At 44.3% G+C, this 19589-nt stretch overlaps 3 protein-coding genes across 9 annotated transcripts; 1 reads left to right on the top strand and 2 right to left on the bottom strand.

Annotated features, from left to right (window-relative positions):
- Positions 1-28: 28 nt before the first annotated feature.
- Positions 29-8016, bottom strand: LOC100842721 (ATP-dependent DNA helicase Q-like 5). Of its 7 annotated transcripts, none has more exons than XM_014895573.2 (20): positions 6955-8012; positions 6764-6883; positions 6624-6677; positions 6271-6383; positions 5453-5665; positions 5278-5356; positions 5119-5172; positions 4820-5047; positions 4639-4683; positions 4469-4563; positions 4266-4392; positions 3287-3385; positions 2987-3042; positions 2796-2898; positions 1851-1979; positions 1143-1321; positions 1016-1040; positions 817-932; positions 620-716; positions 29-523 (listed from the first exon to the last, which is right to left on the bottom strand). In XM_014895573.2, exons 1-19 carry the CDS (start codon positions 7918-7920, stop codon positions 632-634), a joined length of 2886 nt encoding a protein of 961 aa, XP_014751059.1. In that variant the 5' UTR covers positions 7921-8012; the 3' UTR covers positions 29-523; positions 620-631. The 7 variants fall into 7 exon arrangements, 6 of the variants coding, with proteins under 6 accessions (XP_014751059.1, XP_014751060.1, XP_014751061.1 ...); XM_014895574.2 differs by having other exon boundaries at positions 29-454; XM_014895575.2 differs by having other exon boundaries at positions 29-429.
- A 3935-nt stretch (positions 8017-11951) lies between these two features.
- On the top strand, positions 11952-13419 carry LOC100829553 (mitotic spindle checkpoint protein MAD2). The gene is made up of 5 exons (XM_003579963.4): positions 11952-12259; positions 12355-12370; positions 12478-12608; positions 12704-12824; positions 12938-13419. Exons 1-5 carry the CDS (start codon positions 12187-12189, stop codon positions 13218-13220), a joined length of 624 nt encoding a protein of 207 aa, XP_003580011.1. The 5' UTR covers positions 11952-12186; the 3' UTR covers positions 13221-13419.
- A 155-nt stretch (positions 13420-13574) lies between these two features.
- Positions 13575-18308, bottom strand: LOC100829253 (trihelix transcription factor GT-1). Its single transcript, XM_003579962.4, has 5 exons — positions 17608-18308; positions 16715-16753; positions 15123-15254; positions 14407-14634; positions 13575-13993 (listed from the first exon to the last, which is right to left on the bottom strand). Exons 1-5 carry the CDS (start codon positions 18137-18139, stop codon positions 13785-13787), a joined length of 1140 nt encoding a protein of 379 aa, XP_003580010.1. The 5' UTR covers positions 18140-18308; the 3' UTR covers positions 13575-13784.
- Positions 18309-19589: the final 1281 nt, after the last annotated feature.

Genomic DNA, 19589 nt, shown 5'->3' with positions numbered 1-19589 from the left:
CGAAATCAGCCAAGCGTCATAATACATATAAAAAAAATTCATTAGTGGCCACCATTCATTGATTAGAAGATTTAGCTTGTATGAATCGCTATTGGTTTGATATGAATAATGGCAATCGTTTCGGTATGTTAAGGATACAGATGTATCAACAATTCATTTCAAGTTACTTAATAGCCTATTTCTTATACCATATCTCTATCTCTATCCCGTGAAATTCTCGAGCCCAAAGATGGATGCATATGCTATGCTTCATTTTGCTTGTCTTGAGACACTCCTGCCGAGACGAGGACATCATATATTCTCCATCTTGCGCCCTCAATAAGAGCGTGTTAAATGCTCCCATTTTATACGGTGAAAAGCACATGTAGCCAGCTTGACTGAAACGCAAACATTTCTGGAACCAATACTTCACATGGACCTGGCTTCCCTCTATAGTACGATGTTTACCGACAGTCTTCATAAGCAACGGCAACTTGTGTTAAGCAAATGGAATAGCAACTATACGAGTGTGGCCATGGCACTCCTAACAGAGTGGGCACGAACCTTCTGTGGTTAGATTTCTATCACGTTTCAACTTCATTCTCATGTACATGGTTAGCCTGATAATGGTTCTGCTTACCAGATTGTAGTACTATTCTCCTTTGCCAACGAATTTGACAAGCTCTGATTTGGCAGCCTCCATGACCAATGGAAAATCAACCTCCATATAACGTCCCCTGACAGCAAAATTTCAGCCTGTGAGATATAACGGTGGGAAAGAAAGCTATACATAAATAAATATACAGAAGGCATCAAACTCCAGAGAAAGAGAGATACCAGAAGTGGTTTTTGGACCAAGTAGCAGCTGGAAAAGCTGGGCTGGAGATGCCATGCATAATCCTCGCAACGGCCCTCGGGGTGAATTTGGCAAACGAATTGCTCTGGAGGAATACCTATCAGTGCAGTGAAGAAGTCAGTCAGGCCTATCATGTCATACACAATCGCAAGGGAAATGTACCATATCATCAATTCTTACCTTTATATCGGATTGCAAGAATGTGCTGCAAGCAGTAAAATCAAATGTTCAGTCAGATGTAACTAAGCTTAGAACAACGCAAGAAACAAATGCTCTGGGACGTTCTCTGGGAAGAGAGTACACAAACCTGCTCTTGCAGAGTGGAGTACAGTAATCATCATCGGATGTGGCGTTATTTTTTCCAAAGTAGTCTATAATCCTCTTCTGAATGCATGGGGTGTGCTGGGAACCAGAACAGCCACTAGTTCTTTTGCACCCTTTGACAGCATAGTTCGCAAGAGCAAACATAGCATCCAATTTCCTGATCTATTTAAACAGCAAGCAGTTAATACAAACAACTGAGAGTACACTGCCGTATATAAAATCTTATTGGGTATTGACCAATAAAATAGCACGACATACTATGAGCATGAGCGCAGCGTTTTGGAGCCCAGGCTGCTTAGAGCCCAAAATTAAAATTTTGAAAATGATACTTGCAAGCTTAAAAAATTCTGAAAAAATTATACACCTATATATAGAAGTATTGTACGTGATTGTCAAAATTCATGACGAAAATCTTTAACTTGTGATCTACACAAAAAAGACAAAGTTGTGGGTTCGAAATAGCAGATAGTACTCTTAGATGAACACATCTGTCTTTTCATGTAGCCCACAAATGAAAATATTTCGGTCAAAAATTTACACGTCAGTAGTCAGCAGTATATGCACATGTATAATTGGGCTACTATCCTTTAGTGAACACAATATATATGCTGGAGATCTGAAGCTACAGTTTGAAGGACAAGATTGTATGAAGGGATTCTTATTTAGAAGAGCTTAAGAAACTATCTAGCACCTTTGAGTTTTCTACTTCCGAAAGCCATCTCGTGAGATTTTCTGAAAGAGCATTCAAGTCATCTGGCCTTTTTAAGACCATATAACAGTAGGCTGGATCTTTCAATTCATATGATAGTTCTCCTGAAAACTGATTCACAAAGGGAGACATGTAAGTAAATACAGAGTATTATATAACATAAGGAGTTACTAGTAACATAGAATTGGTGCAACAGGATAAAAAACAACAGAGAATATTAAATGAATCATCCCAAAATCACAATGTTAGTAAGTCAACTCAATTCATACCAGGCTATAAGCCTTTAGCTACATGATCAAAGATCTTATGTTTGTACAGCTATAAGCTAACAACTGATAATGAAAAAGTTTGTTAGAACAGGAGTGTGATCATGAGCAACATGATACAAATAACAGAACACTAGGCTATCAAAGCTTAGTACGGAGTACGTTTCTTCCTGCAATACAAATACCAGGGTAGCTATGATCTAACATGTATGTTTCTGTAGCGACATAATCAGGGAAATATAGCAACAGTGAGTTATTATCCGGTGGCTACAGATGCTAACGCCCATTACATTACTAGAGGGCAGATGCAATAAATCCAGCTGTTCTGCTACAAAAATAGGTGAGATGTGTATGAAAATGAAGCTGATATAGAAAACAAAGGTATAAAGGTTGAGGTATCCAGCTGGCACCTATTGAGTATTTCAGATTAAAATCCATATGTGCACCAAACGATATATGACCAGTGCTCCATTTTAAAAAAGAAATCAGCTCAAATGCAATTCCCATTTCTCTGTTTGATAGGCTTAGCCCATTCTAGATTGTGGACACATATTTGAACAGAAGTTACAGCTGACTGATAACTGATAATCATGGAATTCATGAACACCTCAGAAGCACCACACTAACTGAAAATAAGAATACTAAGTCCATTTAGGCAAACCTTTAGCTTTTGCAAACGATCAAACACTTCATTCATTGTGATCCTCATATCATTAGCTACTATTGGTATTTCAAAGACATGACTGCCATCTTTCATCTCCGACCTGCTTTCCATGGATGCAGAATCAAAACTTAGAAAAGGGCAGTGGGTTCAGATAAGCACTTCAAAACAAAAGCAGAGAGCATGTTTACTTATTTAGAATCGATCTAAGCAGCATATCCTTGTCAGCAAGCAATTGCGGCGACGTCTGCATCAATATATTTCAGCAAATCAAGAGAAAAAAAAAGGAGGAAAACATAATAGCTTAAAAATAAAAAAATAGAGCATGGCATGCACGCGGTAATCATGTGCGTTTGTGGCTAGGTGACAGTGCCTATAAGTAATTAAGGGTTTATCATGGATTGCTGGACAGATAGCATGGTCCTCTGCTGAGCAGAAGAAAACTTTTTGTTCAAATGGCACAAAGCTCAGATCACTGGATAACCATGTACCTTGTGAAAATACAGTGTGCATGTAACACTGAACTGAGGTAGTAAATGGAGATATTGATCATCACCAATTTCCAGCTGCGTGAGGACTGTCAAAAGCACCTGCGGTGAGAAATTACAATGTCATCGTCTCATCTGAAGATTAACTGGGCCATTCAAACACTCAGATTATTGAAAAGTAACCAAAATATTTACAGGCAAGTTTAAAAGCAAAGATCATGTGAATATTGCTAGGAAAAGAGAATTTTCAAAAAAATCCTGTTACTGCTGTTCAAAAGTTAGAAGGAGAGAATGTTTACATGCTCTAATAGTTTTTACTTGCAACTTTAGAATGTGTACAGTCACTGTTATAAACTTTGTACACAGATATACAAATGCTTAGGTTTGTCGAAAGTTATACTAGCACATGCATCACTCACAAAAAAAAATGTAGTAGATTCGTAAAAAGTAGTTTTTCTATCATTACTTTGTTAAATGATTTTTGCTAACAATTTGTTACAAAATATAATGATCAAAGTAGCGTATTAGAGACCGTGCCGATGTCCAAAATGACAGGAAAAGAACGCAAAGGATGGTACTTTGCTTTTTAAAAGGGGTATATGGTGTATTCATGGTTATATTTAAGAAACAGCTGCCCTAGATTAGCATTGAGATTTTCTTGGGACGGTAGACCAAGAAAAAAATTCTATGAAGTTGCGGTATCAACGCTAGATAGCATATCTATTTATCTACTATGGAGGTATAAAGCCATCATTTAAGATGGCCAGTCAAATTTATTAATTAATTCAATGAAAACAGTTCACTTTTGGAGGTCACATCAACCAACCATTAACCTAAAAGGTACATCTATCGAGTACAGATATGTACTGAACTTGTTTGATAGAATATAGTTTGAAGATGTGAATGGACTTTCTAAGCATAGGTAGCATTAGTGAATGACAAAACAAACTAGGTGCCATTGGCTGATAAGGCAGGCACAAACCTCTTCTTTTATATCAAACTTGCGTGAAGTAGACTCTTTAGCCAAGGAGCAAATGCACCCAGTCGTGTTGCCAGAAGAGAATATCTGGTAAAGAAATTTGCTCATTGCATATTCATCAACACCATCACTGCCAAAAGAGGTAGAAGCCATTTCATACCGTAGTATAAGGAAGACAGAGCAAGTAAATTAAAAAAACAATTCACCTGTGTGAAAGACTACGAATCTTATAGAATGTTGTTGAATCAAAAAGAAGATGACAGTGCGATAATCGTCCATCCCTTCCAGCACGGCCAGTTTCCTGGAAAGAGCATGTCGAAACGTTTCAAGAAGAGGATAATGGAGAAGCATATATCACGTCATGAAATTCAGTTACCTGTATGTACTCTTCTAAGCTTTCTGGTAACCTATAGTGGATCACCTTTAAGGAAAGAATGCTTTAATCAGTCCAAGTTAGCAGCAGTATAATTTTGCTTTGAAGTTTTGAGCTGCAAATTTAAAACATTGAAATATGCCTTGTTTCTAGAGAAAAAAAGAGCAATCGTAATCCCTCATACCCCTTCAACATCACTCTTATCAAGACCCATGCCAAACGCCACAGTTGCAACAACCTTCATCAAGGAATGAAGAAACAAAGTTAGATATCTGGACCTACCTAGTGCAACTGATGAAATAGGAATTACCAAAGAACTAAGTAAGCAAGCATATACCACTCTTATTTTGTTTGAGCAAAAAAGCTCCTGTACACGGCTCCTGTTCTTCATGGGAAGTCCACTATGGTAGCTCTACAAAACAATAGTACATGTCACAAAAGTATGTGCGGCTAACTCCTGTCAAGCTAATGATGAATGCCAACCTTGGAAGTAATGTTGTTATCACACAAGTGCTTACAAACATAGTCAGTTTCTGACTGTTCAAGATAACAAGACAAATGTTAAATATTCACAGTATTAATTGTATCAAAATAACAACTGTAAATATGTGTTAACCATGTTTAGAAAATATAAAATTTAACCTGAAATTTGCAATAGACAATAATACTTCTCATGTCGACAAAAGGGGGAGACTTTAATAGCAACATTAAATCCTTCAACCTATGACACAAGATAAGATATCATATGCCTTCTTCAAATACATCCATGTTGAACAGACTGGTATCGTGATACACAGTGGGAGGACAAATGACCTACCTGTTCTCACTCATGCTGATAGACAGCTGTAGATTTTCCCTTACTTGAGATGTTTGGATTAGATTACCAGACGGTATTTCTAAGGCATTCACTATCTCCTGCAAGGTTTGGGTTGTTGCAGTTGCAGTCATTGCAAGAATACACTGAATATTAAGCTTTCTCCGAAGTAGTGATGCTCGAAGCCTTAGATATGAAGGTCTAAAATTGTGAGACCTGTCCATTTGGAGAACTGGAGATTAGATCATGAACTTAGCCACACTAACACAACAAAATGAACAGCTAACAAATAATAGAGTAAGAATTATGAAAACAAAGCAATGGTGAAACTAATGGATTGTATCAATGTTAGCATTAGCTTATACGAAAGCTAATGGAAGCATCGATTTTAAAATAACATAAATTATATTAATAAATTCAAATGAGATGGTTGTTGTCTTCCAGTAATCCAGTACATCACTTTGTGCCCATTTGATTATGTGGTTCCATTTTTATCAAGTACTACCTAATATATGACGTTTTGGTAGGCTATTTTATCAAGTATTTCTTATCTGTGCAATGATGCATAACTAATATCTGTCTATTTCCCCTAAAAAAAATCTGTCTATTCGTATAAAACAGACTTGTCGTCTTGTTCAGCTGTCACTAGACAGCGATAACTGTCCAGTTCAGTTTAAAACAGTAATTGGTGCCACCCTAGGCCCAATATTTCTCATGTTCCTTCTTTTATCCTGGCACTCAACTACAAAAAGATATTCTAGTGACAACTGTACACAAGAATCTAGTGTTCTCAGATGAACTAAGATGAAATAAAAACTCACCATTCAGAAATGCAATGAGCTTCATCGATCACTACAAGGGATATCGGCAGTGTGTCCCTGAATATCAGCAAAAATTCTTCATTCAAGAATCTCTCAGGGGAAACAAAAAGAACCTGGTAAAAAATGGAAGCTATCTCAGAATACTCCGGTGAGATCGCTACTGCAAAATATGGAAAGCACAATTGGGTTCACTTCTTAGAATCCACATTCTTTTTACTACATAGGGAAAATATATTGTGTTGAAATGGCATTTGCAAGATATGCAAGGTTGATGCTCAAGATAAGGCAGAATCAAGGCAGTTACTTGATGATGCTAAATTGGTCGTTCAGAAATGGGGCTTAAAAAGGCGTACCTTTATTTCCCCTGCACACAGACGTTGTAGTGTTTCATGAAACTCATCACCAGTCTAAATGGATGAAATAGTATAACAATCTGATTCAGAAGACAATAATGAATTGGACAAGCAGGAAGCATATGATTTTTTGCATTTACCTGACTGCTAGCAAGAAGGCCGCCTGGGAGAAATGCAGGGAGCTTCCTCAATTGATCCACCATCAAGGAAAGCAATGGGCTCACAACCAGTGTCAATCCAGGCAGAATCATAGCAGGCAACTGTAAAATAGCATCACAATTGTGTCAGCGGTGACCTATAAGAAACCAACAACTCCAGTTCTGCAGCACACCTGATAGCACAGTGACTTGCCCGCGCCAGTGGGCAGCACAAGCACCGTGGACTCCCCTAAAACTACATTCTGGATCGCTTCAAGCTGACCCTCGCGAAACGAATCATGACCAAATACCAGCCTGAGTAAGCTCTCGAGATTCTGCTCGGATGGATCCTCTCTCGCTACCTCGACAGCCTCAAGAACGCCATTGCCACCTCCCGCACCATTCTTCTCTCGCTCGAGCAGCGCCTCCGCCACGAAATCCCCTTCCTCGTCGACGCCTCCTCGAGCCTTTGCACCGCCGGGCTGCTGCCGCCGCCAGGAGCGGTATTTCGTCGAGCGCCTGGCCTGCGACTTAAATGTCCTCTTCCGGCCGTACCCGTTGATGTTGAGCCGAACGAAGTTGCCCTCGCCGCCTCCTCTCGGCCGCTTCGGCTGCTCGGCCGCGGCCATGGGGACCTCCGACACCGAGTTGGGATGCACCCTCTTGGGCCTGGCCTGCGGGGGCGCGGCGGCTGCTGCCGTGGACGGGCACGGCGCGGCGCTTGGTATCTCCGCGGGGACGGGATCGGAGGCGGGCGGGGGATCGGGGGCGGGGGCGGTGCATGTGGCGACGGGGTCGATGGAGAGGTTGCGCGACTCAACGAGACGGCGGAAAGAGGAGAAGGAGACTGTGCTGGCGTTGGCGGTGAGCGCGGAGGCGGGGGCGATGCGTGCGGTGAGGCCGTGAGGGTCGGAGAGGGCGGCGGCGGGGAGTGGAGGCGCAGAGGCGGGGGCGGAGGTCGATGAGGGCAGGGGGGTGGGCTTGGGCTTGCGTTTGGGTTTTGAGGTGGGATCTGGCCTAGGACGGCGTTTGGGCGGTGGCGGCGGCGGCGGCGGCGGGCGAGGTGGGGAGCAACGGCGAGGCGGGGAGGCGGATACGTCGGAGAGGAGAGAGCCGTCGGAGTCGGAGTCGGCGGCGGCGGCGTGAGACCAAAGGTTCATTGCTGGAAGGGGCGGGCGGTCGAGCGAGCGAGGACGGAGGCGAAGAAATGGAGGGAGATTTAGGTAGACTTCCCGCCAAGCGCCGGTTTGGAGTTTGGAGTTTGGACTTTGGACTTCTAAGTTAGGTAGCAAAATGACCGTGCGCTCCCACCACTCGCTGCGACCTGTTCGTATTTTCGGCAATTCTTCGCATGAAGAGGTAGTTTGTTGTCCGTGCATGCGTTGTCAAACTCTTATATGATTCAATTCTTGAAATGAGAATAGCAATATAGGAAATTTTTGAAGGATTTCAATCCTCTGTTGCAACCACGGAAAACATCACACGGACGTGTACGTGCAGCCCCAACCTACAACAGGGTAATTACCAGCAGTGGACATCAAGCCCCACTATTGTAAGCCAGACAAAATTCAGTAAATAGGCTTACATTTATCTTCTATATCTAAGTAGAAGTAACCCACTACTTGATTTCTCTTAACATGCAAGCATGCCACATCAACACATAGTTAATATGTTCACACCTATTTGGTGAATAAATTCATTCTTTTGCCCATGCATGCATGTTACTTCCATCGAGCTATCCCCACTAAGTGAAAAATGTACAAATTTATTATATGTTTTCAAATACTACAAATTTCTGCAACAACGTGCGGGGCATCATCTAGTTAGATATACAAGCGGGTACAGAATAGAATGTAGGCAAATTCCCTGAAATAAAAGAATGTAATCACAAACTTAAGCAGCAGAGAAATGGCGCAAATACACTAATTAAATCAAGATGGCTGGACCAAGGTCAGTAACCTTTGCTTCAGTCAAAATTGTCACCTTGAATTGACATCACTGATGAGTGAAGAGAATGCAATTTCAAAACGTAGTCCTCTCTGCAATGTAGGGAGAGAAATATGATTATATCTACATGTACTTGGTGAGAAGGGTGGCATTAATTTGCTACTCCCTCCGATCCATATTAATCGTCTCAAATTTATCCAAATATGAATGTATGCGTCCAGATACATGTAATATTTCGACAACTAACGTATCGGAGGGAGTACCTGTATTGCAAGGTTGAGCATTGACAGCCTGAGAAAGAACGGCAGTTTTGTGAGAAAAGTCAAGGGAGATGAGATCAACCTCTGTGCCGTCTCGCAGAGGTGGTCGAGCATAGCTTTGGTGGGCGTGTGGCGACAGTGTCGTAGGTGCGGCAAAGGCCGGCAGCGAAGGTGAGCGCGGTCGTGGCGGCAGTCGCCGTCGCCTGCCCGACCCGCCGTATGGCCATGACCATGCCGTCGGCAGGCTGGACATAAGAGCTGGGCTCGACAAGGTGGACCGAGCCCGTGGCGAGCTGGGCCGGCTCGGGCCGTGCCTGCTCCACTTTCAGCCCGAGACGAGCTGGCAAAATGGGCTCGCGAGCTGGCGGCCCGAAGAAAATGCAACCAGAGCCCAATACGTACTGAACACGGTCCAGTCACGCAAAAAAAACACGGTCCAGATATCAAGTATCCCATCGCTAGGGCAAGTAGGCCTCCTCCCGTGGTCCCGAAGCATCGAGTCAGCCGCCGGCGCCGCTTGCCCAAAGGTCGCCGCGCCACAGCCTCCCTGCTTGCGCGCGTCGCCGCCTTGTGACCAAGCTCGGTCCCCTGCTCCCCGCGCCTCGCCGCCGGTCTCCTTGGACACCTCGACGCCGCCGGTCGCCCTGGACGTCGAAGAAGCCGACGCAGGGCCCTTCCTCCTCCTCACCATGGTCCTCGTGTCCTCCCACTGACCAGCCCAGGGTTGGTTGTGCCGACAAGCCGCTGTTGGCTGCTTGCTGTGCAGCTGCCGCTGACAGGGGGAGTAGAGGGAGGTGGGAGGGGGTGTGGGTGGAGCGGCTTGGCTTGGCCGCGCCATCTCGTCCTCGCCGTCGCCTCCCAGAGACGTCTCGTCCACTAGTCCCTGGTCTGTAGTTCGCGGGCTGGGCTGGGCAGGGGAGGAGGGATCGACGGGATCCCGGACCTGCCACCGCCCTAGCAGCAGCTCGGTTGCAGAGGCACCACTGGCCATGGCCTCCGAGGAGCGAGGATGAGAAGGCCTGGAGGTGATTGGCCGTGCACGGATCGCGGGGTAAGCGAGGAAGAGGATATTGGGGGAGAGGAGGAGGCCGTATCGGTTTAGAAGGCAAAACAAGGAGGGATAGTAAGAACCTGCAACGGACGACGGTTTGACGAAATTTTTTTGGAGAAAAAAAGTTGGAAGCTTACTTATTTGGAATCTTGAGGGTCCACAAATTTTATGAGAAGTTTGACAGACGACAGTAAAGGGAACTGTCCGTATTTTTTAGATTCGTATAGATTTTCCGTTTTTTCTTTAGGGGAGTTTGGACTTTGGAGTTTCGGAGTGGGAGGTGAACATGCACCTTTTTTCAGACCAAGGTACTAGGAACAAATTGATATTTGGACTTTCTTTACATTCTATATGCAAGTAATTTTATTGATCATTTAAAACCTTGGTATTTTGGAAGCCGTAGTATCATCAAAATACTGTGAAAAAACTGTGCTGACAAACGAGACCTTAATTGTTTGTCTACAAAAATACGCATGGTTAATTATGCAATGATTAATTTGGCTTTGGAAGTCCAAATGTTCGGATATTTTGAAAAAGAAAAGTATACTTCATTTACAGATAAAAACACCGAGAAAACATGTACTCCCTCCGTTCTGAATTAACTGAAGTGGATTTGTATATATTCTTATACAAATGGGTGTCAGTTAATTCGGACAGAGTGAGTAGATAAACAGGCTTTGATTATGGCCAGAATTTTTGCAAGTAAATATTGGCCACCGTAAAAAATAAATCTTGAACCACATGCCAATGAGATGAAAACAAAAGAGAGGGGCAAAGTGCCATAGAGAGTGGTGTTCTATTTAAACATCCGTCGACCAATTGTACACAATAAGCATAATTACAAGCCTGAATGATTCTGTGGCTATTTCAGTCTACGTTATGAATCTATTACTATCTATTAAATTGGACTTGATGGTGATGGTACGGACGCGGTCGTCACCGTAGGTTAACTTCGTTAAAATTACAACCAATATGTCACTGCTCGTTATTTTCTTTTCCTCCAGTTTTTTCACGATTTTTCCTACTCCATCTTACAACCGACGCCACCACACCCGCATGCCGACCTCGACAGCGTCATGAGTTGTCTACACAGAAAATGAAAATAAATAGTTTGTGATATTATTGATTCGTAGCAACGCACGGGCACACCTACTATTTTTGTAGTACTCCACTTTTCTTCTCATGCTTAGTCTAAAATGTCTCCTCTCCATATCAGAATGCCAAAATCATGCGAAATGAGCGTTTGGTTTCTTGTGGTGGAACCAGCACATTCAGATTCAAGTCTCCGATTGACATTGGTGCTCGCATTTCTCTAGATTTATTTCAGGATATAACCGGCGTTGTGCTTTCAGTGGGAGTGACATATCCGTCAACTACGAGGCGCATGTGGTGACTTTGTCAATCTCAAGATGATGTGCCGGACCAATCTCTCGGAGGTGCCTATAGGAGTAGGATGTGCGTTCTTGCGTTCATAGGGATGAGAATGCGCGCGCGTTTGTAAGCGTCTTCGTCTGTACTGTGTTTCCTAATTATTTTTTTCCAAAATCATCTTCATAGTACATCATACGCCGTAAACTCCTATTGTTCATAGTTTGATTTGTCTCTCCGGCTGTGAATAGAGATGGGATTTGAGGAGTAGTAGGTGCACGATGCAAATTGTCCAAGAGAAAAAACTTAGTGGATGACTAATCACTGGCACGGCACATTCGTTCCCGATTCCGACCTACAATGCCCGAGAAGCAGCAAAAACGATCCGCGCCGTGCAACATGGATAATGGATTCGCGGCCAGATGCATCTCAGATTTTAATTAGCAGAAGCAAGAAAAAATTCACCAGTAATCGCTCCACCTTCGAAGCCCGGTGGCCCACCACCCGCAGACGACCGTTGGGGGCACCGGTCCGGTCCACTTTTAAAAGCCAACCCCCGTCCACCCACCACCAGCCCACCCCCCGTGCGCAACAATCCACGATCCATTTCGAAAACGCTCTGAGGAATCCAGACCCGAGTCCCCCAATCCCCCACAAACGCAGCCGCCACGCCGTACTACTGACCGTTGCCGCGCCCTAACTCCTCGCACGCAGGCGGAGAGAGAGAAGGCAAGGAGGCGCCGCCGCCGCCGCCGCCGCAAGGAAGACCCCGGAAGTCCGAAGGAAAAAAAGGAGGAGAGATGGCGTCGAGGACGGCCTCCAAGGACATCATCACGCTCAAGGGCTCCGCCGCCATCGTCAGCGAGTTCTTCGGTACGTACGCGCGCGCCGCCGCCGCCACCCCTTTTCTCCTCCTCCTCCCCGCATCTCGTGTCGCTCGCGCGTCTGATCGAATGGTTCGGTGGCAGGTTACGCGGCGAACAGGTGCGCTAACTGCGGCGATCGTCTGGTGCTGATTTCGTTCAGATGGAGTGGGTAAGTTCGGGTTTCGGTGATTGATTCGTGGTTTTTGGTCTCTGCTTTGTCTGCAGCATCCTGTACAACCGCGGGGTGTACCCGGAGGAGAGCTTCGCCAAGGTGAAGAAGTACGGCCTCACCATGCTGCTCACCCAGGACGAAGCCGTCAAGACCTTCATCACCAACCTCACTTCCCAGCTCTCCGGTTCGTTCTCGTCGAGATTCCGTCTCTCTTGCGCCAGCAAACACGTCGATTAATTGGCTGTTCCGTTTTCGCTCATCTGTATATGCGAACTGCAGAGTGGCTTGAGGCGGGGAAGCTGCAGAGGATCGTGCTGGTCATCATGAGCAAGGCCACCGGCGAGGTGCTCGAGCGCTGGAACTTCAACATCGTGACCGACGGCGAGGTCGTCGAGAAGGGGTATGTACGCCGCTGTGATTCCTCCTCTCCGTCTCATTGATTCGACTTGATCCTAAATCGAATTGAAACGCCCCCATTCCTCTGATGCCTCTGTTCGATGGTGTATCCGTCAGGGTGGTCAAGGAGAAGAGCGACAAGGAGATCATGAGGGAGATCCAGGCGATCATGCGGCAGGTCAGCTCCTGCATCTCCTTCCTCCCCTGCCTCGACGAGCCATGCATATTCGACGTGCTGGCATACACCGACACCGACACCTCCGTGCCCTTCACCTGGGTGGAGAGCGACGCCAAGCTCATAGACAACCCGCAGATGGTGAAGCTGCACTCGTTCGACACCAAGATCCACAAGGTGGACACGCTGGTCTCGTACAAGAACGATGACTGGGATGAGCAGTAGCCCGACCGGCGACCAAGGAGCGTCCAGACCTCTCCCCTGCTTTATAGCTATGTGTGAATCGTTCATTCACGTCTGGGTGTGTGCTGTTGCTCCCGCTGCGGGAGGAACCGAGGAACTATGCTCTTTCCCTTCTGTCGTGCTTGTGTGTACCTTTGGGATTGGATGAATGCATCGCTACCATGTTTCTACTTCTACATTATGTTTGATTGTAAATCGGAAAAAAGTTCTCACAGTATTTGAGGCATAACGTGAAATTTTTCAGTTGTAGTTTGCTGCTCTCAAGTCATTACGAGTGTATTTTGATTGTCAGTTTGTCTCAACAAAAGTTTGGCAACGCCTTCGTGCTCAGTAACATAATGCGGTACCCAGCATAATACCTTGCTGAATGAACTTGTCTCCAAGGCTCTTTGATCGTCATCTGGAAGATGACTGGTGTGATTTACATACATATATAGTGAGAGGTAACCAAGACTCGCTTGGCTTCAAACTATGTTAAACTGTATGGTCCACTTCTATTGTGGACAGAAATTAGATGCCCTTTGTGAGGGAAATGCTGACAAAAAATCAATCGATAAGCGAACGCATCCCCTGATAAATCACACCAGGGCGAAGATCATCCAGAGTATCAACGACTCTGTAGCCACTATACTCCCTGAGGAGTGTCCAACCTTGCCGCGACAGGAAATCTCTGAAGTCGTCTTCAGTGTAGAACGTCTTATCTTCTGTCCGGACTGTCATGCGGTCAGCATCTGTGCAGAGCTTGATTGGTATCCCTGAAATGAGCATAACAGGAATGAGCTTGGATCAGCATCCCTCTCAAATGAGTAAACAAACATCATGCAGTTTAAAAAAACTTCAATTTTGATTAAATTAAACCCATAATTGGTTAAAATACTGAAATAAATTTCATTGAGGACGTGTACACAGATTGCAGAATAAGGCTCATTTGAACAAGTGGATCATGGTCATTACTGGAAAGTATCCGAAAACAAATGCCCATGAAAGCAAATTTACCGATTAGTGACCAAGATATATGCAAATTTCATCGAGTCAGGATTCAGGAAGGAAAAATGAACAGCAGTACATGAATGATCATTCATAAGACTATACATGAAAAATGAACAGCATTTTGGGTTCTTAAGAAAGTATTCAATTTTATTCCTAGCAGAATACAGTTTAAAATTACCATCATCAAGATGCAGGGCATATGTTCCGATGGGCATATCTCTGTCCAAGGAACGAACAACCTCATCTTCATCTTCAAGCCAAAAAGCTCGTTTTGTTCTTAAGCCAAATGCCGCTTTGATGGCCTCTTTAATCGCCTCAGCAGTGCCATCAATGCCTATTCTTTTAGTGTAGTCACCCCACTTGACTAAAATAACTCTCCCACCAAAAGTGGCTTGATTATCTCCACCTGTATTAGGTTTAGGCAGGTTTCCCAGTAAATGCAAAAGGAACCAAAATAATTGAGTTGAGCTGAGAATGTCATTGAACTATTTGATGCTAATTTGCCTTTGCTGTAGCAATTGAGTTTTTGCAACATCCAATCAGCAAGTTATATAGCGCCTTCAAACATAAAATATCCCTGTAATCTAGCAGAAATAAATTGAAATAATAGCAGCAAATAGGAAGAGAATCAAAAGATTCTTCACATTCTAGAAATTAGACCTATCTAGAGTTTGTCAAGTTCAGAGGCTTTTTTCACCTATTTTTTCTTAAGGTTTCTTAGAGCAGACGGATATCACACAGTCAAGACGAAATACCATCCAGTGAAATACCAAATTCAGTTCATAAACTTATTCGTTGGACAATAGTATTCCCAATCAGTCTAGTTACTTGCTTATGAGAATCCACAAGATCTTTTTCAAAGGTATTTAAGCTTTAGTGTGTGCGAATCAGTACCATTAGTTGAAGTGTCTCTCCAATTCCATGGGTTCACACCACTGGCCACAACTGCATCAGCTGTGGTTAAGGCAAGGGGATGCCTGTCAGGCTCCAGACGATCATCAACGCCCAGCAATGATCTACCGTTCGCTATAAACCAGAAACAAACAAGAAGTTCAGCAATATGTATAACCTTCTCTTCACAAACCCACAACTGCAGTAGGCAAACGTCGATAGTGGAAGTTGAATATAACATAATACATGAACCAGATAATAAAATGATAAAGTGCAGTTTAAATTCATAACAGTACTAAACAGGTCAAATCATCACTTTAACATGGTGGTGCATGTAACTTTTCGCCTTCATTGTAACTGCATATCAGAGAGAGAGATTGGAGAGGGGGGGGGGGGGGGGGTTGCAGTTCAATCAAGAGAATTTCTTTGTCTACATTTCATGGACAGATTTTGTCTAGCAGTTCAATCAAGAGAATTTCTTTGTCCACATTTCATGGACAGATTTTGTCTAAACCATGTTAAACTATAAACCTCAAGCCCACAACTAGTGAGGAGTGAAAACTGTTCTACTACAAGGCTAAGGAAAAAAAGGCCTCGCAAGAAACTCACTATTTTTGGGACACTTTTCGGCTGTTCGGACACGAAATGAAAAATAAGAGAATTCCATATTTGCCACTCAAAATTTGCACATATGCCCAAAATTTGCACATATTTGCCACTCAAAATTTGCCACTCAAAATTTGCCACTCAAAATTTGTGTGGGGTACAAATATGCCACTACCGTTAGTTGACCGTTAAATAAGAAATTAAAAGACAATCTTGACCCTATATAGTATGTTGATTTTTCCTTTACAACGAAATACTCCATCCATCTCATTTTATTTCTCGTTTTAGATTTTTATTTTTCCCCATAATAAGTTCAGTATTGGGCAATACTGATATCAGTTTCCAGGAAGGCAGGAATCCATTTACCTACTGTCTAATTACCTTTTTTTTACAGCACTGCCTAATTACTTTGCTTGGTATGCATGCGCTGGGCCTGGGCTGCATGCAGCCACCACCCGTAAGCTCGTGCGAGGCGGCGTGAAGTGCGGGCCAGGGCATGAGATTAATTACAACAAAATCAATCTCCTATTTCAGCCATTGCAATAATCGTGTGCTTTGGTATTTGGACTAAATCTAAAACGACAAATAAAATGAGACGGATGGAGTATTTTGTTGTGAAGGGAAAATCAACATACTATCTAGGGGTAAAATTATCTTTTCATCTTTTACTTAACGGTCAACTAGCAGTCAACTAACGGTAATGGCATATTTGTACCCTATGCAAATTTTGAATGGCAAATTTGGAACAAAGAAATTCTGAGTGGCATTTGGGCATATGAGCAAAATTTGAGTGGCAAATATGGAATTTTCTCCTAGTCCACAAATGACTATCTCAAGCTTGGTATAATAACCTCTGTGCAGGCATGACTTTGTGACAGGATATTAAGCCAAATAATGAAAGATCATAGATATAAACTGGGAGCATATTGATAGAATGAGGTACAGAAAGAAACAGGTGCCAATTATTGCAAATGACAATATATTAGTACCTTCAACAGGGCCAAATGGAATGTTAGCATCTTCGAAACCTAGATCGAAGGCAGATAACATGAGTCCATAAGCCAACAAAAGTTCAAATGATCATACATCGAATATAAGAACGAAGTCCAACTATTCAGTTACTAAACATGATGATCATTATTTATTAAGTAACCACATATATAAATCAGCACCATATCAGATAGTGCCATCTTGTATGCACCCACCGACACACATGCAACGACATACGTGAGAAGCAGATCCAAACCAAATGCAAATATATACTTAGCTTATTAGCCAGACTTGTGGAGTTGTGGTATCTGTTAAGTATTCTTGCACCATGTAGGTCGAGCTTGAACAGTGAACTAACTTCATGCTATACAATTATGCTTGTGCCAGTAGACAGCTAGTGTGTACTCTAGGATTGAAGGAGTCTAATCCGCTAGGAGTTCATTTTGTGTTAGGAAATGTCAAGGGCCTAAGCAAGTTCCACTATATAAGGTGTCATGTATCTATGTCAACCCAATCCCTTGCAGCCATGCTGTCTAACTTATCTTCAGCACGGTAGTTGCCCTGTTCTGGATCTATGTTCACAACATCAGCCAGTTGCAATACAGAAGATAAGAAACAAATCTCATAAATATCTCAGTAAAGTACTTCTAATACGGAGTAGCTTATGTTGCTAGTAATTGGTGCTACACGGATGATAAATCATTGATGTAAAGTATGTCATGTATACCTAAATGTATGCTGATGTATATACCTACTGGTTGCTCTATGACCGAAATCCAAAACGTAAGTTGCAAATGCTATTGAGATGATGAGTTGAAATGGCTCTAATCATTTCAGCAAGCAAAGCATGGCCGAATTAATCAGAAGGGCAGGACTAGGAGAAGTATCAGACCCTTATCCGCGAATTGGAGGAAGGACTCGATCTTGGAGGTGGGCGTGGGGCTCTTCGGGGCGCCTCCTCCGCCGCCAGCCCCCGCGGCCGGTCCGGCCGCCTTCCCGCGGCGCTTGAGCAGGTCATCGATCTCCTTGTAGTAGGCCATCTTGGCGGCGCCGTTCCCACCGGCGGCGCCGCTGCTGCGGGCGTGGCTGCGCGCCTTCTTGAACTCCTTGAGGAGGTTGCGCCACTTGTCCGTGCACATGGTCGGGGAGCGGTCGAAGCCCTGGTCGCGCATCTTGGCGGAGATGGCCTCCCAGAGGTGCTTGTTGGACTTGGAGGTGTTGAAGTGGTTGTCCATCTCCCGGCGCAGCGCGATGAGGCTGAGCGTCTCGTCCTGGACCCACGTCTCGGCGCGCTTCTTCGGGGCCGAGGCGGCGCCACCGCCGCGCGAGGAGGAGTCGAGGTCGTGGGCGCCGCCGCCGCCGTCCTCGCCGCTGCTCTCCGGGAGCAGCAGCGGCGGGGTGGGCTGCGGGCCCGAGAGGAGCATGGCGGCCCCGCCGCGGGGGAGGGGCGCAGACGGGGTTTGGGAGCGGGGCTTGCTGTGCGCGAGGGGACAGGTGAGCCGGCGGTGGTGGGAGTGGCGACTGGGGAGCGCAGACGGGGGCCCCGACGAGGAGGGGTCGGGGTCTCCGTGCGTGGCGACTTGGGAGGTGAACTGGTGAAGTCAGCAAGATTTGGGAAGGACAACCCTGCACAGCCCGGCCCGACAGTGGCTCGTACGAACTAGCCCAAACTGATGCGTATGGGCAACAAGGATACTTGTTTTGTCATTTCAATTCTCATTTTCACCGTCTCGCTCCACACATGGCAAACGCGTGCTGTCATAACTCGATGATCAAAATAGCAACTAATTAAATCGTTCTTATGAACTTAACACCACAAAATGCCCTGTGTATCATTTGAACAAAATTATTAATGCTTCTGCAACGGTCGATAAGATATACTTCCTCAGTCCGGTATCTAGGTCCCATCTACTAGAAAACAAAATTCGGAAATCTAAGGCCGTTCTCGACAGGCAGTGCGCAATAACTGCCCACTAATTGATGCCCATCTTGAAACACGTGCTCATATATTCCTTTCTTCCATCCCGAAATGCTCAGCTAATTGCCACGCCACCGCAATAACTGCTTACCAATTGTTACGCGGGAAGTTAATGACAAGAGAAAATGAAGAGAATTGAGGGCCTAACTATTTGTAATGTGATCTTTTCTCCTGTTCGTCTTGGTTATGGCAATTTTCGAAATCGGCCCTAGATACCGGGACAGAGGGAGTACCGTTACAACAAATTGTTGATGGTGGGGGTGGGGGGGGGGGGCGCACTCCATCATGTCATGACGAGAGAAATAGGTATTGTCTTTAACCTATCTATCTTACTTTTCTTGCCTCTCCGCTCTGTCATTGCATAGTTTTGCTCTGTTTCATGATTTTACATCTCCTGTTTTTTATTTCTTTTGCTTTTTCCTGGTTTTGTTTTCATTGCCTGATTGAGCATTCATGTGTCTGACAACAAATATGGGCACCGCGCACACATATTGTTACTCTTTCTCGCACAGACCTCAACAATTGAGACAACTACCTATACCACGTGTAAACACTACCTCGCTAAAGACAGACCTCCTCTTACTTATCAATCGACGAACCGGCTAACAAGCCTAACTACTCTACCAATGTCATAATTCATGTAATTTTTTATTTAGTTTGTAAATATATTGTAGCACATTGTTCTTTTGAATCCGCACCCGATCAACATCTGTTGACATCCATTTAACATTAAACCAATATGAATGGTTACACATTAGGAATCTATACGAGGTGTATTATGCAACGAAGAGAGTATCAGTGAACCAACAATGTCATGGTGTGGTTTTCACAAAAGAAGGAAGCAGTTACGTGGGAAAATCAGAGTGGAGTGACACGACGGACTAAACATATAGTTT

Source organism: Brachypodium distachyon, chromosome 5 (genome assembly GCF_000005505.3).
Source record: "Brachypodium distachyon strain Bd21 chromosome 5, Brachypodium_distachyon_v3.0, whole genome shotgun sequence".
Classification (NCBI taxonomy): Eukaryota; Viridiplantae; Streptophyta; class Magnoliopsida; order Poales; family Poaceae; genus Brachypodium; species Brachypodium distachyon.
The sequence above is the reverse complement of the archived record's forward strand: the minus strand, read 5'-3'. Positions and strand labels throughout refer to the sequence as shown.

Bases quoted from the DNA above. Each gene is read 5' to 3' on its own strand.
- LOC100829253 (XM_003579962.4), bottom strand. From the start codon at position 18,139: ATGCTCCTCTCGGGCCCGCAGCCCACCCCGCCGCTGCTGCTCCCGGAG. The intron at 15,255-16,714 runs GTACTAATATAT...TCTGGTTTATAG, and splicing joins TCCATTTGGCCCTGTTGAAG to CGAACGGTAGATCATTGCTG. The intron at 13,994-14,406 runs GTAATTTTAAAC...TGCTCATTTCAG, and splicing joins TGCCCTGCATCTTGATGATG to GGATACCAATCAAGCTCTGC.
- LOC100829553 (XM_003579963.4), top strand. From the start codon at position 12,187: ATGGCGTCGAGGACGGCCTCCAAGGACATCATCACGCTCAAGGGCTCC. The intron at 12,609-12,703 runs GTTCGTTCTCGT...TGCGAACTGCAG, and splicing joins CCTCACTTCCCAGCTCTCCG to AGTGGCTTGAGGCGGGGAAG. The intron at 12,825-12,937 runs GTATGTACGCCG...TGTATCCGTCAG, and splicing joins GGCGAGGTCGTCGAGAAGGG to GGTGGTCAAGGAGAAGAGCG.
- LOC100842721 (XM_014895573.2), bottom strand. From the start codon at position 7,920: ATGAACCTTTGGTCTCACGCCGCCGCCGCCGACTCCGACTCCGACGGC. The intron at 5,173-5,277 runs GTTAAATTTTAT...TATCTTGAACAG, and splicing joins TTGTCTATTGCAAATTTCAG to TCAGAAACTGACTATGTTTG. The intron at 1,980-2,795 runs GTTTGCCTAAAT...TTTGTGAATCAG, and splicing joins ATCGTTTGCAAAAGCTAAAG to TTTTCAGGAGAACTATCATA.